Source organism: Canis lupus, chromosome 1, assembly GCF_003254725.2.
Source record: "Canis lupus dingo isolate Sandy chromosome 1, ASM325472v2, whole genome shotgun sequence".
NCBI classification, from domain to species: domain Eukaryota; kingdom Metazoa; phylum Chordata; class Mammalia; order Carnivora; family Canidae; genus Canis; species Canis lupus.
The window spans coordinates 109,933,367-109,952,329 of NC_064243.1; the positions used below are offsets into that span (position 1 = coordinate 109,933,367).

Genomic DNA, 18,963 nt, shown 5'->3' on the forward strand with positions numbered 1-18,963 from the left:
TGGCCCCGCTAGAACTCCAACCATCACCAATTTGCAGGAAGAAAAGGCTCCTTCCTCGCAGAAGTACTATATTATACCTATATGTATATCTCACTGATCCAAACTTCAGCCATATGGAAGGGCTGTGAGGGAGACTGGGGACATGCAGTTTTTCAGCTGGGTACATTATGCAAAAAAAAAAAAAAAAAAACACCCCTTTTACTAAAGATCCATATAATCAAAGCTTCAAAAAGTCACTTAATTATTTACTAAGTAAAAAGGGGAATTGAGTGATTTTAAAAATTCAAATATAAAGGAAGAGGGAAGGATGGATATTGAGAGATAATTAACAGTATGGTTTTTGTTTTTGTTTTTGTTTTTTGTTTTTTGTTTCGAGAGAAGAAGAGAGAATCCCAAGCAGGCTCCACATTCAGTGTAGGAGCTGGACACAGGGCTCGATCCCATGACCTGAGCCAAAATCAAAACTGGGATGCTAACCATCTGGGCCATCCAGGCACCCCAAGTCTCTGACATCCTTTTTTTTTTTTTTTTTTTAAGATTTTATTTATTTATTCATGAGAGACACAAAGAGAGGCAGAGACACAGACAACTCCCACAGGCAGCCTGATGCAGGACTCGATCCCAGGACCTGAGGCAGGCACTCAACCACTGAGCCACCTAGGCGCCCCAACAGTCTCTGACATTCTTATCAGGAAATAAAAATGACCAGAGAGACTAGGATGTTTCATAGTAGTTACTTTAATACTTAGATTTTAGAATCAAGAGACCTGGGTTTGAGTCTTGGCTTGGCTTTGTGGGACTTCAGTTTTCTCTGGAGGGGCCAGATTATTTAGACTCTCCTGCTGAAAAGAGGTAGTCAAAAAATCAAAACCATCAGCTAATCAATATAATACAGTTAAAGGATGCACCACGCCAAAAATGTAAGGGAAAGTTATGTGGGTCCCTGAAGCCACTTTTGCTCTGAGGGCATTTGCTTGGGCCAACAGACCTGGGTTTCCTATTGGTAGTCTTAATGGAACAAGCAGGGGGAAGTCAAGGCCAAGGTGGCGGATTCCCCCAAGGTGGGAAATCTAATAGGAGCTGGGATCCCACCAGACTACAAGCTCAGGTGAGGATTATGACCCAGAAGACTGCAGAGAAGATGTTCTAAACTGCGAGGAGGACGCAAGACCAAAGGAGGGAGAAAGTGGACCCTGAGAATGTGTGGACACAGGCTGACCCTAGGCTCAGGTTTGTGGCATCGTCCGTGTGTTCCGGGGTACTTCTAAGCTCGGCTGTCTGGCAAACACAAACAAATCCTCCAGGTTAAGGAACTGTCTTCTAGAAGCCCCACAAATGATTTTTCAGACAATGAGTATGGTTAAGTGATCAAACATGTATGGAAATAAAGCAGCACAAGCAAGAATCAGCAGAGACAACAGAACGAAAGACGACTCACAGGGACTTCGAATGGTGAACCTATCAGTCACAGATTAGAATATGGGTTTCCCCAATTTTCCAGAAACTCAAATTACACCACTTTTCTCTTATAGAAGACCTACCTTAATACGGAAATAGCTTTTTTCATAAAAGTGAAAATCCTCTTTAGATCACTCCCTTAGAACATGTACTAAGGTAGGTCTTTTGTGAAAGTGCAGTGGCGTGACACAAACTTTTGGAAATCAGAGAATACTCTGCTTACAGTTTATGAAAGATTCCACAGGGTTGCTCTGCTTTGCTTTGCTTTTCTTTTCTTTTCTTTTCTTCTTTCTTTTTTTATTTTTTAAAGATTTTATTTAGTTGAGAGCATGAGCAGGGAAGAGGGGCAAAGAGGAAGAAGCAAACTCCCCACTGAGCAGGGAGCCTGACGTGGGGCTCGATCCCAGGACCCTGGGATCATGACCTGAGCTGAAGGCAGACACTTAGCTGACTGAACCACCCAGGCACCACTGGATTGCTCTGCTTTTGGCTAGCAAGGCAAATGTGTACAAGAGCTTGGAAATCTCTGCAGGCAACCCAGAACTAGATAATGGCCTAGCAGATGGAAAAGGAAAAAAGCCACAGACACAATAACCTAAAGTAAAAATTCAGTGCTTGGCCTCAATAGTAAATAAGACACAAGTGAAAAAAAGATTTATTGAAAATCTAGCTTTTTGGACCTAGCTCTAGAGCTAGGTCCAAAAAGTAGCAGAGGCAGAAACAAACCAAAACAAAAAGAAAAAAAACTGAAAGAATGTTACAAAGGATAGAGTGAGACTAACACATTCAGTTGCCCTTCTAGAATCAGAAGAGACAATGGTGCAAAGATAATATTTCAAGACAGGATGGTTGTGAATTTCAGACTGCTGAATGACACCGATAAACCCAATGAGTTATAAGTAGAATGAATTTTTTTAAAAAGTGCACCTAGACACATTGGCAGTGAAAGTGTCCAGCCATGTGATCTACAGCCATTAATTGCTCTGAAGCTATCTTTTAGTGAAAAATGAGAATACCGACAGTCTTTTAAGATTGATTTGTGAGATGCTGGCACCTAGAGTGTGCTCAGCCTTTGTGTTTATCAGGTAAACCTAGTGGCCTCTTTGGAGTGCGAAGTTTGGGGGATGGATGGAAGTTGGGGAAAACACCCTGCCAAGCACCAACAGCCTCATCTATGGAATGGGTCTAACAATCCCTGCCCCACATTCAAGGGGGAAAAGTGCATCAGGCCCCCTTCCCCGGTGCCTAGTGTGCAGTACTCAACCGGGAGGTCTTGCAAGAATGCACTGAAAGCCTGGGGCATAACAACATGTGACTCCCAGTCTCTTAACACAAGAGGTGATGGTCTCACCTACTTTCAGGGTGGCTGTGAGGCTCAGGGGAGAGAGGGTACTTTCACATGTCTGGCACTACACCTGCCACACAAAAACAAACAGGAACCATCCCTGTGGATTGAGAGCCTTGCCACCCTGGCTGTTGATGTCTGTCAATTTCTAGTTCTAAACTTGGGACTCGGGGATCCCTGAGTGGCTCAGTGGTTTGGCACCTGCCTTTGGCCCAGGACTTCATCCTGGAGTCCCAGGATCGAGTCCCACATCGGGCTCCTGGCATGGAGCCTGCTTCTCCCTCTGCCTGTGTCTCTGCCTCTCTCTCTCTATGTCTATCATGAATAAATAAAAAAAAATTTTTAAATCTTAAAAAAAATAAACAAACTCGGGACTCATGCCACCTCCACCTCAAAGAGGTCATTAGCCTCCCCCAACCCCCCTGCCCCTCCCCAACCCCACTCTAGCTTGCAGTCAATTAAACCTCAGGAGGAGCTACTTTTTGCCAACCATCTGTTGGTCTAGCACAGGTGATCTCTGGGAGATGGGACATGGTATCAGGAGCCCAGGTTTGTGTGAGCATGTGGGTGCTGTAAACAACTGGATCGTAATTCTCAGCCCTACCCACCTCCTTTGCAAAAGAACAGAAATTGTACCTACCTCAGGACTTGGACAGAGACCACATGGTCTCCCTGTTAACCTACCAAGGCTCCAGCAGAGTCACAAAACTGGCAGGCACAGAGCCCAGCAGAGGTCTCCCTTCCTAGGTGCCCTCCCTTTTATGGTTTTCTTTTGAGTAGGTTTGCTAAGTCGCAGGGAACATGCCACTCTATCCTTATGGACATCATCTCCCCAACTTCACTGATCAGGAGACTCCCTCAGGTGCTCATGAGAGTCCTAGCCCCTCCCTGGAGTTCTGATTCAGCAGGTCTGGGGTGAAACCTAGGAGTCTGCATTTTTTTAATAAGCACCCCAGGTGAGTCTGAACATGAGCTGGGTTGGGAAATACTTCCTCAAAGCCATCACTGGGGTTGCAGTGACATCCACCATCTCATACGCCTATGCCCACAACTGAAAGGGAAAGGATGGTTTGGTAGAACTAGTTGGCAATAAATCCATCTTACTCATTCTTTCTATGAACACACTCAAACTGTCACAACCTAGTGTTTCCCAAAGTATCCTTTGTGGTACCCTAGTTCTATGAAGTTCCGAATAAAGGGGTTCCGTGGGGGAAATACTTTGGGGAAACAACACTGCATTCATTGTCTTACACTTGAAAATTCACATTGTGCAATGAAGAAACTCATTTAATGTCTCATCCTGCATCTTTGATCCCCTTTTTCACGAACCACCTAGTTATGCTAATTCTGTAGAATATGTTTCACAGAAACACTGGTTTATTGCTCTTGGGTCTGACAGACTCGAGTTCCCAACTATTGGCTTCTACCTCCTCTGTTCCTGCTTACCAGCACATCCCCTGTGGACACCACACAGCAATCTGTATGGACATTAAACCATAAGCCACAGAGAATTCATTTGGTGGGGTAGTAGTGCTGCCCCAAATGCCAGTCCAAGATGTGCTAACTATAAAACAGCAGCACTGGCCCCTTGCAAACCTTCAGACCAAGAGCTTCCTTCAGGACAGGGTCTAAGTTCTTACTCCTTTGGCTGTCACCCTCACAGCAGTCTCGTCTCTTTTGTGTCTTTGAAGAGTGACAGCTTGAAAGAGCCAAAGGAAAGAGGGTCTTCCAATCATTGCACAAGTGGAACCAAAAAAAAAAAAAAGGATTATCCAGCATATCCCAGGCAGCCTGGCCTGAGCTCCACTGGTTCCAAGTGTCCTTGGTGCGTCCTGGCTGGGCACTGCTCCTTCTGAATCAGCCAAGGAGGCTAGAGCCCCAGATATTCGGCCAGGAACACGGCGAGGATGCGGCTCAGATTGTGTACGGTGGGTGGGTGCAGGTTGGCCTCAGAGTCATCGGGGGTGTGCCAGACGGAGGGGAAGGGCATGGAGATGAGGTGGAGCACAGGGACCCCTGTAGGGGAGAGGGGAAGCTTGGTCAGATCTGTGCCTGGGTAAACTCGCCTCAGCCCCACCCTGAAGATACTCTGTCCTGGCATGTGAAGAACCCTGAATGATGATTTTAAGAGTGTGAGGGCAACATGTTAGTTTTTTAAAAAGATATATCCAGTATATCTATTGTTCTCACACACAGATTGTAGAAACTCAAAACCTAATGGATTATGCAAAAGGCCAGAAGGGAAAGAGGTCTTTGACATCATATTGCCAAGTATATCATAGGTTCTTTTTCTCTTCTTTATTTATAGCTTGCACCTTTAAAACATTTTTCTTTTTTTAAATAACTTCTAAAAAAAAAGAAAAAATAAATAAATAAATAAATAAATAACTTCTATGCCCCACGTGGAGCTCAAACTTACAACCCCGAGATCTACTGACTAAGCCAGCCAGGCACCCTTAGCTTGCACTTCTGTCATACATAGTTCTATTCCAGGCCTTCATCTAAGGCCACACACACCTCCACACACAATTTTACCCATACAGTAATCCTTTACAATAGTCCTATATAGGGCATCTGAGTGGCTCAGTCAGTTAAACGTCTGCCTTCAGCTCAAGTTGGGATCCTGGGATTCTGGGATCCTGGGATCAAGTCCCACATCAGACTCCCCACTCTGAGGGGAATCTGCCTCTGTCTCTCTGTCTCTCATGAATAAATAAATAAAAATCTTAAAATATATATCCAACATTTATCCCTATTTTATAGATGAGGACACCAAAGCACAGAGGCGGGCAGAATGATTTGCCTGAGGTCCTGCCTCTAGCAAACAGCACAGTGAGAATTTGAACCCAGGCCACCTATCTCCAAAGTCTGTGATCCTAATCCCTGCACTAAGATGGCTTCCCTGTCCTTGGAGCACTTCCCTTTGTGTGTGTCAAGATTCACTAAATGTCTGTCCCACCACTAGACAGGACCCAGACAGATTATGGCCCATCACTGGACTGCTGACACCTGGCCCAGGACCTGCATTGGGAAATAATCACTGAAAGAATCAATAAAGAAGGCACTCTCAGGAATGGCATATTTGTTGAATAAGTAAATCATAAAATTTATTTTTTATTTTTAAAGATTCTATTCATGAGAGACACAGAGAAAGGGACAGAGACATAGGCAGAGGGAGAAGCAGGCCCCATGCAGGAAGTCCCATGTGGGACTCGATCTCAGGACTCCGGGATCACGCCCCAAGCCAAAGGCAAACACTCAACTGCTGAGCCACCCAGGCATCCCGAGAGTAAAAATTTAAAAAGCAATTTTTAGCACTTACTATATTATGACATGTACTGTATGAGAAGGCATTCTATGTACCTAATCTCATTCAATCCTCCCAACCCCATGATTATGAATATCCACATACAGGTGTGTTTTCCAGAAGACACACAGGAGACAGGACCAGAGAGCCTGAGTAATCTGCCAATGGTAAGTGGCAGACACTAGAACCCAACCCTGTCTGATTCTAAAACCTATATTCTGAACCCCTCTACCAGAGGTCTTCAGTCCTGGTTGTGCAACACAATCATCTGGAAGTTTTGTGAAAATAACGCAGAGACCCAAGAGTGTGGTTTAGCAGGCCTGAAATGCAACTGAGCATTTCTCGAAGCTCCTCAGATGATTCTGCTGGGCTGCCAGGACCTTAAAAGCCAAGTACTGGAATCTGGGTTCATGGAGGCACTGACAGTAGTAGCTAACATTCTTTGAATGCTTACTGTGTGCCGGGTACCGTGCAAGTAACGTCTTTAAGTATATGAGCTCATTCGATCCCCTCAACAACTCTGAGATAGGAGCTATTAGCATCCCCATTTTACAGATGAGAAAGATAAGGCAAAGAAAAGTTTAGGCACTTACCACTAGTCCCCAACCCTGGGAAGCGGTCAGGGCCAGGTCCTACCTGTCCTTCCCTTGGATGCCCCCCACCTACCTTTTACCCCACCCCCCCAAAGCAAGTACCTCGGCGGAGGAAGGGGATGTGGTCATCTTCCACAGAACCAGGGGGCTCCCCGGGCTGGAAGTACATCACTTCCTGGGGATGAGACTGCAGCAGGTTCATGCGGTGAAGGCGCTTCTCTGCAGGTGGTGGGGATTAGAGAGCAAAGGTCAGCACCTCAAGGTCAAACGTTCCCCTGCTCACAGATCAGGGCCTGGCAGGAGGCTTGGGGTAAAGCACTGATAGTCCCCCAAAAGGATGTAGTTAGCTAGCCCTACTACAGGCTGTATTCCCAGTTTCCTCTATTCTCTCTGAGGCTAGGAGGGAGATACCTCTATTATTGTTACTATCATGCCCATTTTACAGATTGGAAACGGAGGCTCAGAGATGAATGAAGCCACTTGCCCAGGTTCACATGCCGGTAAGAGGTGGAGCCAGAATTCAAACCCAGGGCTACTGGACCCCAGAGCCTGTGTGTAATCACGACACCTGATTGCCATGGGATCTTTGTGTTTCTGCCCTAGTGCCTTGGGGAGAGAGTCAGGAGGTAGAGGGCAGTCTGGATGACCCCTCAGAAAGCAGGTGCCCCCCTCCACCTTCCCCCTTACCGATGCTCCTCAGCCGATGGAACCAGCGGGCTGTATGAGGGAAGTGACTGTAGAAGTTTGGATTCGGGGCACCCAGGAGATCAAGGAGCATGAAGAGCTCCTAGGGAGAGAGAGTCCAGGTGGGGTGTTGCAACCTTGCATCGCCCACTCCCTCCCTCACCGGAACCCAACGGGGCCCTGGTCTTACGATAGCCTGGATCCTGGTGGGGCCCGGGCTGTGGGGTGCAGACTCCATGAGCTGGGCCAGGTGCCGGGAGCCATAGAGGGAGTCTGTGGGTCCCCACTCCTTCAGTGCTTCTTCACCATCCAAAAAGAGCAGCTGCAGAGTCACCGGGGCTTCCTGTGGGAGCTGGTGGTCAGGGCCAGCTTGGTTCCAGGCCTCAGCCTTGACCAGTCCACCTTCCTGCCCACTTGCACCACTGAATAGGGCAAACTAGGTGTCCTCACTCGTAGAACATGGTGGCCAGAAGTGTAGACTCTGAACCAGACCACTGGGGTTCAAATCTGGCTCGGCCACTTTATAGCTGAGTAGTTTTGGGTAAGTTCCTAACATCTCAAAGTGTCAGATGACAAAATGGGGTTAATAACAATTCTAATCATACAGTAGGATGCGAATCCAGGTCCTAGAATAGTGCCTGACATAGAGTAACCAAAAAGAGTCAGCCCTATTATTATTGTTACTCCTTAGGCTCATTTAGCAGAAGAGACAGACTCACAACGAATCCTCATACAGTGAAATGCACATGGGACGAATGCTTCCAAGAATTATGGGATTCTAGGGGCACCTGGGTGGCTCAGTGGTTGAGCATCTGCCTTTGGCTCAGGTCGGGAACGAGTCCTGCATCAGGCTCTCCCTGCAAGAAGCCTGCTTCTCCCTCTGCCTATGTCTTTGCCTCTCTCTCCATGTCTCTCATGAATAAATAAAACTTAAAAGAACTATGGGGTTCTAAAAAAGCATAGGAAGGGAGTTGGGGAGCATGTTGAGTCAGCTGGGAAGGGATGTCTGTATGGAGGTGAGTGGGAGCTGGCCTGGTGAAATGGGGCAGAGGGAAAGGTGTTCCCAGGCAAGAAGCAACATGGCCAAGTGCCGGTGCCAGATCAGAGAGCTTTGTGAAAAGGCCTGAGGGATGAGCAAGTGCCAGGGAGCTTGGGCTTTGTTAGAGGGGGTTTGAGCCATGGAAGGGGCCTGAGCAGGAGGAGGAGATTTGTGTTTTCTTTCATTTATACATTCCACACATTTCTCTTGACATCCTAACTTATGCCAGGTAATCCTCTGGGCCCAGGGAATACAGCAGAAGACAAAAGCAGCAAAAACCCTGCCTATTGGGAAGATAGACAAATGCAACAACATAAAACACCACAATGCTTGGGACAGTGACAGGGAGCTCTTTCAGGGTGGATAGGAAACCATCTCTGAGGGGGTGACATCAGAGAGGACATTTGAATGAAAGGTGACATTTCTAGCCAGGAAGGTATCTGTTGAAAGAACATTCTAGCCAGAGCAAACAGCAGGTACAAATGCTCTCAGGTGGGAGTAACCCTTGTGAGTGATGAACGCAAAGGTTCTACATGGCCCCATGAGGGCTACTAGAAGGCATAAGGTTTATGCCTGCAATGAGGTGGGAACCATGGGAGGGTATTGGGCAGAGGAAAGCTGGGATTGGACATTCAGGGGATGAAAAGTCCCTGTGACTACGTGTGTGGAAAAGAGGTAGGAAGACATGTCCAAGCAGGGAAGGATGGGGGCTTGGACTAGGGTAGAGTCAGCCCCAGCCCCCCACACCTTCCCTCATTCCTCACCTGCTCCTTGGCCCTACTCAACTCCCTGTCGAGGGCCTGAGCCAGCTCCAGCAGCAGGGCGCAAGGTACAGCCGAATCTGTTGCCCCCACAAAGGGAACCGACTCAGATGCGAAGAGCTTGGAGTCATAATGGCAGGCAAGGGTGAGGTGACGGGCAGCCCCTGGGTCCAGCGTGGCCACCACATTGCCAAAGTCCAGTGGCCCCAGGGGTGTCAAGGCTGTGAAGGGGTCCAGTTCCACATGCCAGCCTGCTGTCAAGGTCCGTAGTGTAGCCTCCAGGAACTAGTGGCAGGAGAGAGGTGGGAGGATGGGTGGGGACTGGGGAGGAGGTCAGGAAAAGGGCCATGTGACCTGAGCCATGCACAGCAGTTGGGCTGACTCATAATCCTCACTTTGGTTTCAGTCATTCCCTTGACATGCTTTTGCTGAGACCCTACAGAATGCCAGGTGTGCCGTGACTCTGCAGCTCGATGCCAAGATAATCTTCAAATCACTAACTGTGTGCCAAAGCCCTGTTCTAGGAGCCCTATAGGAATGAGGACAGTCAATGGCTCCATTTCACAGATAAGGAAACTAAGGCACAGAAGGTTAAGAAACTAGTCCAAGGTCACACTCCAAGTGGCTGATGTGGGATTTGAACTCAGAGGGTAAGTATTCAAATGACTGGATGCTTTCTGGGAGGCAATATAGAGATGTTCTTGTGCCAGCTCTGGAATCAACCTGAAGTTTGGGTTGAAACCCTAGGTATACCATTTATTAGCTGTGGGATTTGGGTAAAATGCCTAACTGCTCTGCTCCTCAGTTTCCATATGCAGAGTGAGGATTACATTGGTACTCACCCCACAGAGCTGTTGCCTAGCACACACTCAGCTTTTGGGGGCCGTACAGAGGGCAATACAGTTGTGGTTACCAAGGTGGGATTCTAGATTCCGATTAGCTCCAGTCAGAGCCTCAGCTGGGGGTCTTAGCTGCTTGGGGGATTTGGGGCAGAATGCCTATTCCCACCTGTGTGGCTCAGTGGTTGAGCCTCTGCCTTTGGCTCAGGTCGTGATCCTGGGGTCCGAGGATCGAGCCCCAGCATCGGATTCCCCGCAGGGAGCCTGCTTCTCCCTCTGCCCATGTCTCTGTGTCTCTCATGAGAAAACAAATACAATCTTAAAAAAAAAAAAAAAAAAAAGAATGCCTAGTTCCAATACCCTGGCAGGCTGCTGGGTCAGAGGTGGGAGGTGGAGCCCTTTACCTTTCTGACTTGGAGATTGCCGGGGCTGCCCGGGGTCCGCACAACCAGCAGGGGGCGCAGATAAGTGTTCCAGAGACGGTGTGGGTCCAGTTGCCCCACCACCCGCCGCAGCCGGGCTTCGGAGAGGCTTCCGATCAAGCGGCCCTTAGGAGGAGGGAGCAAGGAGAGGGAAGAGAAGAACCGAACGTGAGGGCAACCCCCATTCCAACCCTAACCCGGACGCCATCGCACCTAAGAAGCCCCGGTTCTTCTTCCTAATTCGAACCTCCAGCATCGGAGGTTTCCAGAAGAAATCCTAGGCTAAGGAAAGTCCCTCTAAACCCACCAGGTCCAGCCCACCTCAATCCTGATGGGGAAATCGAGGCCGAGAGAGAGGAAGGGACTCTTCCAAATAGCTGACTTTCAGATTGGAACCCAGAACTCCCAGTGTTACTACTGCAGACTCTCCCTCTTAGGTAGAACCACCTATTACAGAACAAGCCCAAAGCCTCAGTTCGTTAGCAACGGGCATGCGCTCTATCGACGGAGACCGCAGCACCTGCAGCTTGGGCCAGACGACACAGCCACGTCAACCTGAGACCTCAGGGAAGGGGAGGCGGGGAATGAGGGCTCCCGCGGTGCCCGTGCCCCTGCCGGGCCTCACCCGCAGCTCCCGGCCCCGCGGCAGCTCCTCAGTCTGGTGGTGCCAGCCGCTCCAGATGGTGTAGGTCGCCGAAGCCAGGGCCAGGGCCAGCAGAAGCAGAGGCAAGAAGTGCGCCCGCGGGAGCAGGCGGCGCTTGGGCGGGGAGGGCGGCTCCAAGAGGCCACGTTCCCCGAGCCGTAGCCGGGACCGCCCGCGGCCCCCGGAAGGCATGGCAGCTTCGCCCCGAAACCGGTCCCGGACCGCGGATAGTTTAGGCCCAGCCAAATCCCACCCCATGGAATCACCGAACCAATAAACACGAAGAGCGGCTGCACCATCCCACCCACCCTCGGTCAGTGAAACCAATGGCGACCCTCACTCTGAGAACACGCCTTCCTGTCTCCCTGGGGCTTTGGGGTTGGTTCCCCTGAGGGTTGCACAACCCAAAAGGGTAGTGCGAAAGGGAGAGGCTCCGCCTCAACGGAGGAACGGAAGCCAATGAGCAATGTTTGATCCTGAAAAACGTTGGACCAAGGAGCAGGTCTCCGCCCCTCCCGTAGGAAGGCAAAGGATTGGTTACTCGAAGTCGGAAAGATCAATAGACACGTAAACGAACCGACACCGATGGAAAAGGGGCGGTGCCCGTCCCAGAAGCGAGGAGCCGATTGGCTACACGGAGGCCGCGCCCCCGAGGGCGGAGCCGGCGGGCTTTTGGAATGCCGTGTCCTGTCCCTTCTTCAGCTTGTGCCGCTCTACAACGAAACGATTTGAGTCGGACCCGCTTTATTCTTCTCTCCATTGTCTTCTCTCCATATGGTCCTGAAAGACCCTGAGCTACTACGCAGTGCTTCTACCCCACGTCTGCGCGGGGCCGGCGCGGATTGCCACGGCAACAGGCCTCGCCCACACCGTGCAGGTTGGGATTGCGCAGGCGCCGACGGAAGTCGGCCACAGGAAACGGAAGTCCCGCCTGTAGCCCTCTCTTCAGAGGCAGGAGCAACGCGGGGAAGACGGAGCTGATCTGCGAGCGCAGCCGCTACCACCATGTGAGGCCCGGCGGGAGTGGGGTCGAGGGCGTAGATGTGGCCGTTTGCCGGTGGTGGGCGAGGCGGGATCGGAGGCAGAGGTTTTAGGGGTAAAGTACGCACCGTTCTGACGAGTTTGAGGATGGGCATGGGGCCTTTTACGGGTCCTGAGTTCGAGGGAAGGCACTTGATCAGTTAATGAGCCGGGATTTCCCCGATAATGAGTCTCGCTGAAATGGATTTTAAGGGGAAGCAAAGAACCTGGGAAACGGGAGTGCGGAGTTTTAGAAATAACGGTTTGAGGTACGGGACTTACCCGGACAATTTGAGCTGGAGAAGTTCACCTCATTCGCGACTTTTTCGGCTCACGAATCGCCTTAATGATTTTCCTGATTTGGTATTCATTCAGCAATTATTTATTGAGCACTCATGTATTAGGCACTGCTTTAACTACGTGAGATACATCAGTGACTGCGACCCCCATCCCGCAAGAAAAATGCCCTGCTGCAGCTTATGGGTGTGGGAAAAGGCAGACAATGAACACACCGGTGATAAAAATGTAAAGTGTATGGCGTGTGTTAGGTGATCAGAGCTAAGTGAGTAAAGAAGCAAAAGAGCAGGATCCAAACAATGGGGAGTACTAGTTTTGAGAGAAAGTAACTCAATAACCAGTGCAGGACACATTGAGAAGGCAGCAGTTGAGCAGAGACCTGAAGAACCTGAGAACCACAAAGATACCTGGGGAGGTATCCAGGCAGAGGGAAAACGAAGGGAGATGCCCAAGGTGAAAGTCTGTCTAATATCTTATATATTTTTTAAAGATTTTATTTACTTGTGAGAGACACAGAGAAGCAGTATCCCCACAGGGAGCCCGATGTGGGACTCGATCCCAGCATCCCTGGGTCAGGATCTTTTTTTTTTTTTTTTTTAAGATTTTATTTATTTATTCATGATAGACATAGGGGGAGAGAGAGGCAGAGACTCAGGCAGAGGGAGAAGCAGGCTCCATGCAGGGAGCCCGATGTGGGACTTGATCCCGGGACTCCAGGATCGTGCCCTGGGCCAAAGGCAGACGCTAAACCGCTGAGCCACCCAGGGATTCCCCCTGGGTCAGGATCTGAGCCGAAAGCAGATGCTCAGCCATTGAGCTACCCAGGCGCCCCTTGCCTAATATCTTAAAGGACCACCTTCAAGGCCACTGGCTGGAACAGAGAAGGATGGGAAGATGCCAGGCATTGTAAAAACTTTGGGTTTTACTTTTTACACAGAGATGGGAGCCATGGGAGGGTTTCGAAGAGTGAAATGATATGACTTAGATTTTGATACAACCTCTGGGACTGCTGTGGAGAACAGACGGTCAGCGGCATGGGCTGAGGTAGGGAGACAAGTAAGGCTCTCAGGAGAGAGATGATAGAGGTTTAGGCCATGGTAAGAAACAGATTCTGGGTATATTTTAGAGGCAGATGACAGAATTTGCTGACATTGAATGTAGGATGTGAGAGAGAAGAGTCAAGTTGATATCAGGGTTTCTGCTCAAGGAACTAGAATGATGGAGATGAGGAAGGCTGTGGAAAGAGTAGGTTTGAGTGATTGGGAGATCTGGAGCTCAACTGAGGATGTATACGGTTGGAAATGTCTATTCAGCATCCAGCTGGTGATGCCATGCAAGAGGGACTGAGCAGGGGGGTGGGTGGGTTGGGGAGACATCATGTGACCACCCACGCTCTAGCTCTGGGCCTCTCACCTACGGGTTCCATGCTTGCCCCTCAGGAGCCTCCTCAACAAACCCAAGAGTGAGATGACCCCAGAGGAGCTACAGAAGCGGGAGGAGGAAGAGTTTAACACGGGTCCGCTCTCTGTGCTCACACAGTCAGTCAAGAACAACACCCAGGTGCTTATCAACTGCCGCAACAACAAGAAGCTCCTGGGCCGTGTGAAGGCTTTCGACAGGTAAGCACCTGGGTCCTGGAAGGTGTTCTGTCTTGGAAATGCAGACACAGTTCCAGTGTGAGGAACCCAAATACAAGGTTTTCAGAGTCCTGGGGCATAAGCATATTCAGACCTCAAAGTGCAATGGTGTCTTGTTGTCCTTCCAGCTGTGCAGTACAGTAGTGATGGGCATGTACTTGGGAGCCAGGCTTCCTGGGTTTGTGTCTCGACTCTGCCTCTTAGCAGCCATGAAACCTTCAACAAGTAACTTTATCTCTTCCATTCAATGGCAGTAATTCTGGTGATTGCAGAGATTCAGTGACTTAATACATGTGATGTGTAATACAGTCATTAGAAGTACAGCATCTGGCACCAGGAAGCTCTTATTAATCAGGTTTTGCAGTTACGATATAAAGTACCATGCCCCAAAAGAAAAAAATAAAGTACCATGCCCAGTACTTTTTTTAGGCTCCAGAGACACAGCAATGACTGAAAGAGGACTCCTATACTTAAGAGAGCTTATGCCATAGGTAGGGAAACCAACAGCAAGCACACAAACAATGTGTCATAAGAATAGTAAAGGCAGGTGAGAGTGTGGAGTGCTGGGAAGGAGGTGTTGTCCTAGACGGTAATGCTAGGGGTTCCATAGGAAGAGACCGTGATGAACAGACCTAAATACAATGAAGGAGGAAGCCAGGGTCTGAGTGTTTCAGCCAGAGGGAACAGCAAGTGTTATTTCCTCTCTCGGCCTCAGTGTCCTTGTCTGCAAACTGTGCGTCATAAAAATACCCCTCATAGAACAGTTGTGAGGATTAAATATTTCTGTAGGAAGGGTACTTGGCTCAGTAGCTAACATGATAAATGCTCAATAAACATAAAACCTGCAGCCTTCAGTTAGCATTTGGGAAGTGGTATGGCGAAGTGTAAGTCTAGAATGTTTTTGCCACGAGCTGTTACATGACCATGAATAAGTCTTTTCACTTGGAGCCTCGGTTTCTTCTCAAGGAGAATAAGAGTGAGAACAGGAAGTATTGGGCCCAAAAAGGCAGATAGACCTAGATTTGAACAGGGCTGTGCCACTTCTAAAACATCATCCCACTGCGCCAGTGTCCTGCTCTGCAAGCTGGGGGTGATACTAGTGTTTACCTTCTGGGGGTGAGATGTAGTGAGAATTACTGGCTTACTGCTTCGAAGAGGGCACCTGGGTGCTTAGTAAGAGCACAATCGGTGGTGGTTTATTCATATACATTTGTGTGTCCACATCTTTTTAAAGATTTACTTCATTTATTTTGGGGGGAAGGGGCAGAGAGGAAGAGTTCCAAGCAGACTATGCTGAACAAGGAGCCTGATGTGGGGCTCACTCTCATGACCTGAGATCATGACCCAAGCCAAAACCAAGAGTCAGACATTCAACCAACTGTACCACCCAGGTGCCCCCCCCCCATTTTTTTAAGAGGACTTTCCCCCAGTTCTTCCTCATATCCCCACATCAGCTTCCCACCCTAGTGTGTATCCTGCCACAGTTCACTCACTCACGCTCAGCACACACACACACACACACACACACACACACGGGCTTCTTTGTGGTGTTAAATAACAGCTTTATTTTTTATTTTTTTAAAGATTTTGTTTATTCATGAGAGACAGAGAAATAGAGACATAGGTAGAAGGAGAACCACACTCCTCATGGGGAGCCCCATGCAGGACTTGATCCCAGCACCCCAGGATAACGACCCAAGCCAAAGGCAGATGCTCAACTACTGAGCCACCCGGGTCCCCAGCTAACAGCTTTATGGAGGTGGAATTGACATGTTGTCATATCATAAATGTAATTGTTTTTAAGATAGAATCTTCCATGTGCTACTCTGCATCTTGTTTTTCGTACTTTTCAGTGATCTGTGAACATCCCTGCAGGTCAGCTAAGGCATTCTTAACCCTGTTACTTATTGTATTAATTATGTTCCTTTCTTGAGTGAGCAGTGCATGCAGTTGAGGCAAAATTCAAAAGAAACGAACGTGCTCAATGAGGAACAAGTCTTTTTTCTCCCTGTCAGTCAGTTGCCCTCCCCAGGAATCCTTCCACGGTAAATTCCTCAGGTCCCCTCACATGACATCAGACCAACAGACACAAGAGTGTGCTTTACTTTATTTTAAATCACTGCTAATAGCAAACCACACAGTTTTAGACCTCAGCTTTTTCACTTGACAACATGCCTTGAAATGTTTCCATGTGGGTATGCTACTTCATTTTTTTTTTAAGCTTATTTTTCTCTGAATTGCTAATGTATTCACAGGATTCCAAAAACAGTAATAGCAGTCCAATGATAACATTCCATGCAGCTTGTCCCCGGCCTCCAAGTGTCTTCCAGGATTCTGTACTGTACAAAGCAAAAGGAGGCAGGCAGTATAGATGCTTCTCCTACCCCCTTTCTTCCCTTCAAAAGATCACTTGCATACTTGGTTTTGTCACTCAACAGTCTCTCGTGGATATTACTCCACAGCAAGGCACAGAGCTTCCCCACTCTTAAATACTTTATTTTTCTTGCCACTCAGTAACATTTCCTTCTATCTTTCTATCCCTTCACCTGGCTTTAATTTTTCTTCATAGCAGGGGTTGTAACCTGACAGTGTATCAGATCCATCTGTTTACTTGCTTAGCATTCTTCTCTCCTCACATCCCATCAGGGCAGGGGTTGCATCTGTCAGCTTCACTGCTGTATTCATTGCAGGTGCTTGCTGAGTGGGCTAATCTGTACTGTCCTCAAACGTGTCCACCTGGCACCCTGAGGAGATAGGGACCAAGCACAACTGCGGCGGAGGCATCACATTCCTCCATAGGCCCCAGGGACCTCTGGCTCCACAAATAGCAGCAGTTCCTTTGCTGATGCTTTCAGAAGTACTTAGAGTTGAGAAACACAAGCAGACCCATTTTGCTTACCTTTCCCCTGGGTCAGGCCCCCTTCTAAGTCTTTGCAAGAATGCTGTATTGGTTAATTTATCTTCACAGCAGCCCTATGAGGGAGGCACTGTGAATGACTCCATGTCAGAAAGCAGGACATTGAGGCACAGAGGAGTGAAGTCCTTTGGCCAAGCCTCAACCTGAAGACTGGCAGAGGTGGTGTGGGGGGTCCCTGGCTGTCCTTGTCCCAGGCCCTCACCTTCATCCCATGTGAGCTGCTGGAAGAGGGGTGGGCAGAAGGCTTCTCCCTCACTCCTGGTGCCTGCCCTCTACCCCCAGGCACTGCAACATGGTGCTGGAGAATGTGAAGGAGATGTGGACCGAGGTCCCCAAGAGCGGCAAGGGCAAGAAGAAGTCCAAGCCAGTCAACAAGGACCGCTACATCTCCAAGATGTTCCTGCGTGGGGACTCCGTCATCGTGGTCCTGCGGAACCCACTCATCGCTGGCAAGTAGCGGCCTCCTCCCCGCCGTCAGAATTTGCTCCCTCCTGCGAAGACCTGCCCTTTGTAATGGGAATAATAAAGTCCTGGGTTTTGTCTAGTGGCATCTGTCTGTTCCCAGAGCCTTGTGACAGGGACAGGCTTGGGGAAGGGAGGCAGCTGGGTGTGGCGCCAGGTGCTAGGGTGCAGACTTCTCTGATCCCGTGAAGAGGCCCTGTCTCTGCCCCTCCTCAGGCCTCTTTTTCCCCATCTGTGAAGTGAATGGGTTGGATACAGAGGGCTCTCTTTCCCTTCTTAATCTTTTCTAGCTTCTCATCGCTGCGTCTCTCTTCCCTTCCTCTGCCTCTCTCTCAATAAGTTGAGGTCTGGCTGCAGTGCTGGGGACACAGCAGTACCCAGGAGAGCCCTGACCAGCCCTCACTGAGAGGAGAAGGAGGATATAGTTAGAGTAGTCAGTACCCAAACAGTGGTAGTGATTGCCACTAACACCTGCCAGCTGTTAGGGTGCCAGGCCCTTTCCTCTGTGCTGAGCAGACACTGTTCATTATGACCTCCATTGCCAGAGGAGGGAACTGAGGTACAGAAAGGAGAGAGCATTCCCCCGAGGGGATCCAGCCAGGAAGTGGTGATGGTATAATTCAAACCTCCCCTGTGCCAGAGCCTGGGGCTTAACCCTGAGCTCCACTGCCCACAAATTACAACTTAATTACCCTTGGGAGAAATTTTCTGACACGTATGGAGATAGAGGTGGGACGGGGGGGCTCACTTATTGTGGGGGTATAAGGAAGATCCTTGTCTTGCTCTGATTCGCACACATCGTGCTCTCCCCCACCCATGTCTCTGTGTTCTGTCTCTACCTGCATCTCTTGCTTTGTTCCCCAAATAAGACCAAATACTGGGTGGGTGCAGGGGTTTGCAGGCCTCAGAAAAAATGAGACGTCTGATACACTGAGTTGTGAAAGCACATCCTGAGTTAGTCCATGAGTCCGTAAGTGACAGAGCAAGGGACCCTGTAGGAGAAGGCTTGACATAGGGCAACAGCTATGAGGTTATAAAGATGCACGTTTACTGAGTGGCTCACATCTAATGAGAATAGTCATCTGGTGGGTAGATACTAGAGCTATCTGATTTTATGGGTGAGACAGCTGAGACCCAGAGAGAGCAAGTGCCTTGCCCAGGGTCACTCAAGAAATGATGGAGCCAAGTTATCTGTGATGTGGCAGTAGTGGTGCTGCTGCAGGAGATACTCCTGCCCCACTCTCCACCCTGCAAGGATTCAATTCTTGTGCAGGAGCTGGGATAGCACAAGCCCTGCAATCACAGTCCTGGGTTCAGATCCAGATCCTTGCCCTGCTTCCCCTTCTTGTTGACTTATCCTCCCCCAGGAAATGGAATTTGGTTTCCCTGCCCTGCAACCTGGCAGCAAAGTTCCAGCCTCAGGCACCCTGCCTGGCATCAGTCTGTATTTCCTCACATCTTCACCCACCCCTGCCAAGTTGTCATTGGGTGAAAACAAAAACAGAATGCAGGAAAAGCATGCACCATGCACCAGGAAGT

At 49.1% G+C, this 18,963-nt stretch overlaps 2 protein-coding genes across 6 annotated transcripts; one reads left to right on the plus strand and one right to left on the minus strand.

Moving 5' to 3' along the window:
* Nucleotides 1-4,063: 4,063 nt before the first annotated feature.
* Nucleotides 4,064-11,851, minus strand: QPCTL (glutaminyl-peptide cyclotransferase like). 3 transcript variants are annotated; one of them, XM_025424628.3, is made up of 7 exons: nucleotides 11,669-11,851; nucleotides 10,431-10,574; nucleotides 9,191-9,472; nucleotides 7,578-7,739; nucleotides 7,391-7,490; nucleotides 6,806-6,922; nucleotides 4,064-4,819 (listed from the first exon to the last, which is right to left on the minus strand). In XM_025424628.3, exons 1-7 carry the CDS (start codon nucleotides 11,849-11,851, stop codon nucleotides 4,674-4,676), a joined length of 1,134 nt encoding a protein of 377 aa, XP_025280413.1. In that variant the 3' UTR covers nucleotides 4,064-4,673. The 3 variants fall into 3 exon arrangements, with proteins under 3 accessions (XP_025280413.1, XP_025280412.1, XP_025280410.1); XM_025424627.3 differs by lacking the exon at nucleotides 11,669-11,851 and adding an exon at nucleotides 11,074-11,536 and having other exon boundaries at nucleotides 7,578-7,730; XM_025424625.3 differs by lacking the exon at nucleotides 11,669-11,851 and adding an exon at nucleotides 11,074-11,536.
* On the plus strand, nucleotides 9,817-17,512 carry SNRPD2 (small nuclear ribonucleoprotein D2 polypeptide). Of its 3 annotated transcripts, none has more exons than XM_049094358.1 (3): nucleotides 9,817-9,837; nucleotides 13,848-14,027; nucleotides 17,245-17,512. In XM_049094358.1, the coding sequence occupies exons 2-3, from the start codon at nucleotides 13,876-13,878 to the stop codon at nucleotides 17,417-17,419; spliced, it is 327 nt and encodes a 108-aa protein (XP_048950315.1). In that variant the 5' UTR covers nucleotides 9,817-9,837; nucleotides 13,848-13,875; the 3' UTR covers nucleotides 17,420-17,512. The 3 variants fall into 3 exon arrangements, with proteins under 3 accessions (XP_048950315.1, XP_025280414.1, XP_048950316.1); XM_025424629.3 differs by lacking the exon at nucleotides 9,817-9,837 and adding an exon at nucleotides 11,959-12,098; XM_049094359.1 differs by lacking the exon at nucleotides 9,817-9,837 and adding an exon at nucleotides 12,168-12,187.
* The last annotated feature ends 1,451 nt before the right edge of the window (nucleotides 17,513-18,963 follow it).

What these genes read in the sequence shown, in the direction of transcription:
- QPCTL (XM_025424625.3), bottom strand. Translation starts at nt 11,349, where the DNA reads ATGGGGTGGGATTTGGCTGGGCCTAAACTATCCGCGGTCCGGGACCGG. An exon ending in GCAATCTCCAAGTCAGAAAG is followed by an intron (nt 9,473 to 10,430) that starts GTAAAGGGCTCC and finishes TCCTGCCACTAG; the next exon opens with TTCCTGGAGGCTACACTACG. An exon ending in CCATCGGCTGAGGAGCATCG is followed by an intron (nt 6,923 to 7,390) that starts GTAAGGGGGAAG and finishes CACCACCTGCAG; the next exon opens with AGAAGCGCCTTCACCGCATG.
- SNRPD2 (XM_025424629.3), top strand. An exon ending in CGTGTGAAGGCTTTCGACAG is followed by an intron (nt 14,028 to 17,244) that starts GTAAGCACCTGG and finishes CTCTACCCCCAG; the next exon opens with GCACTGCAACATGGTGCTGG.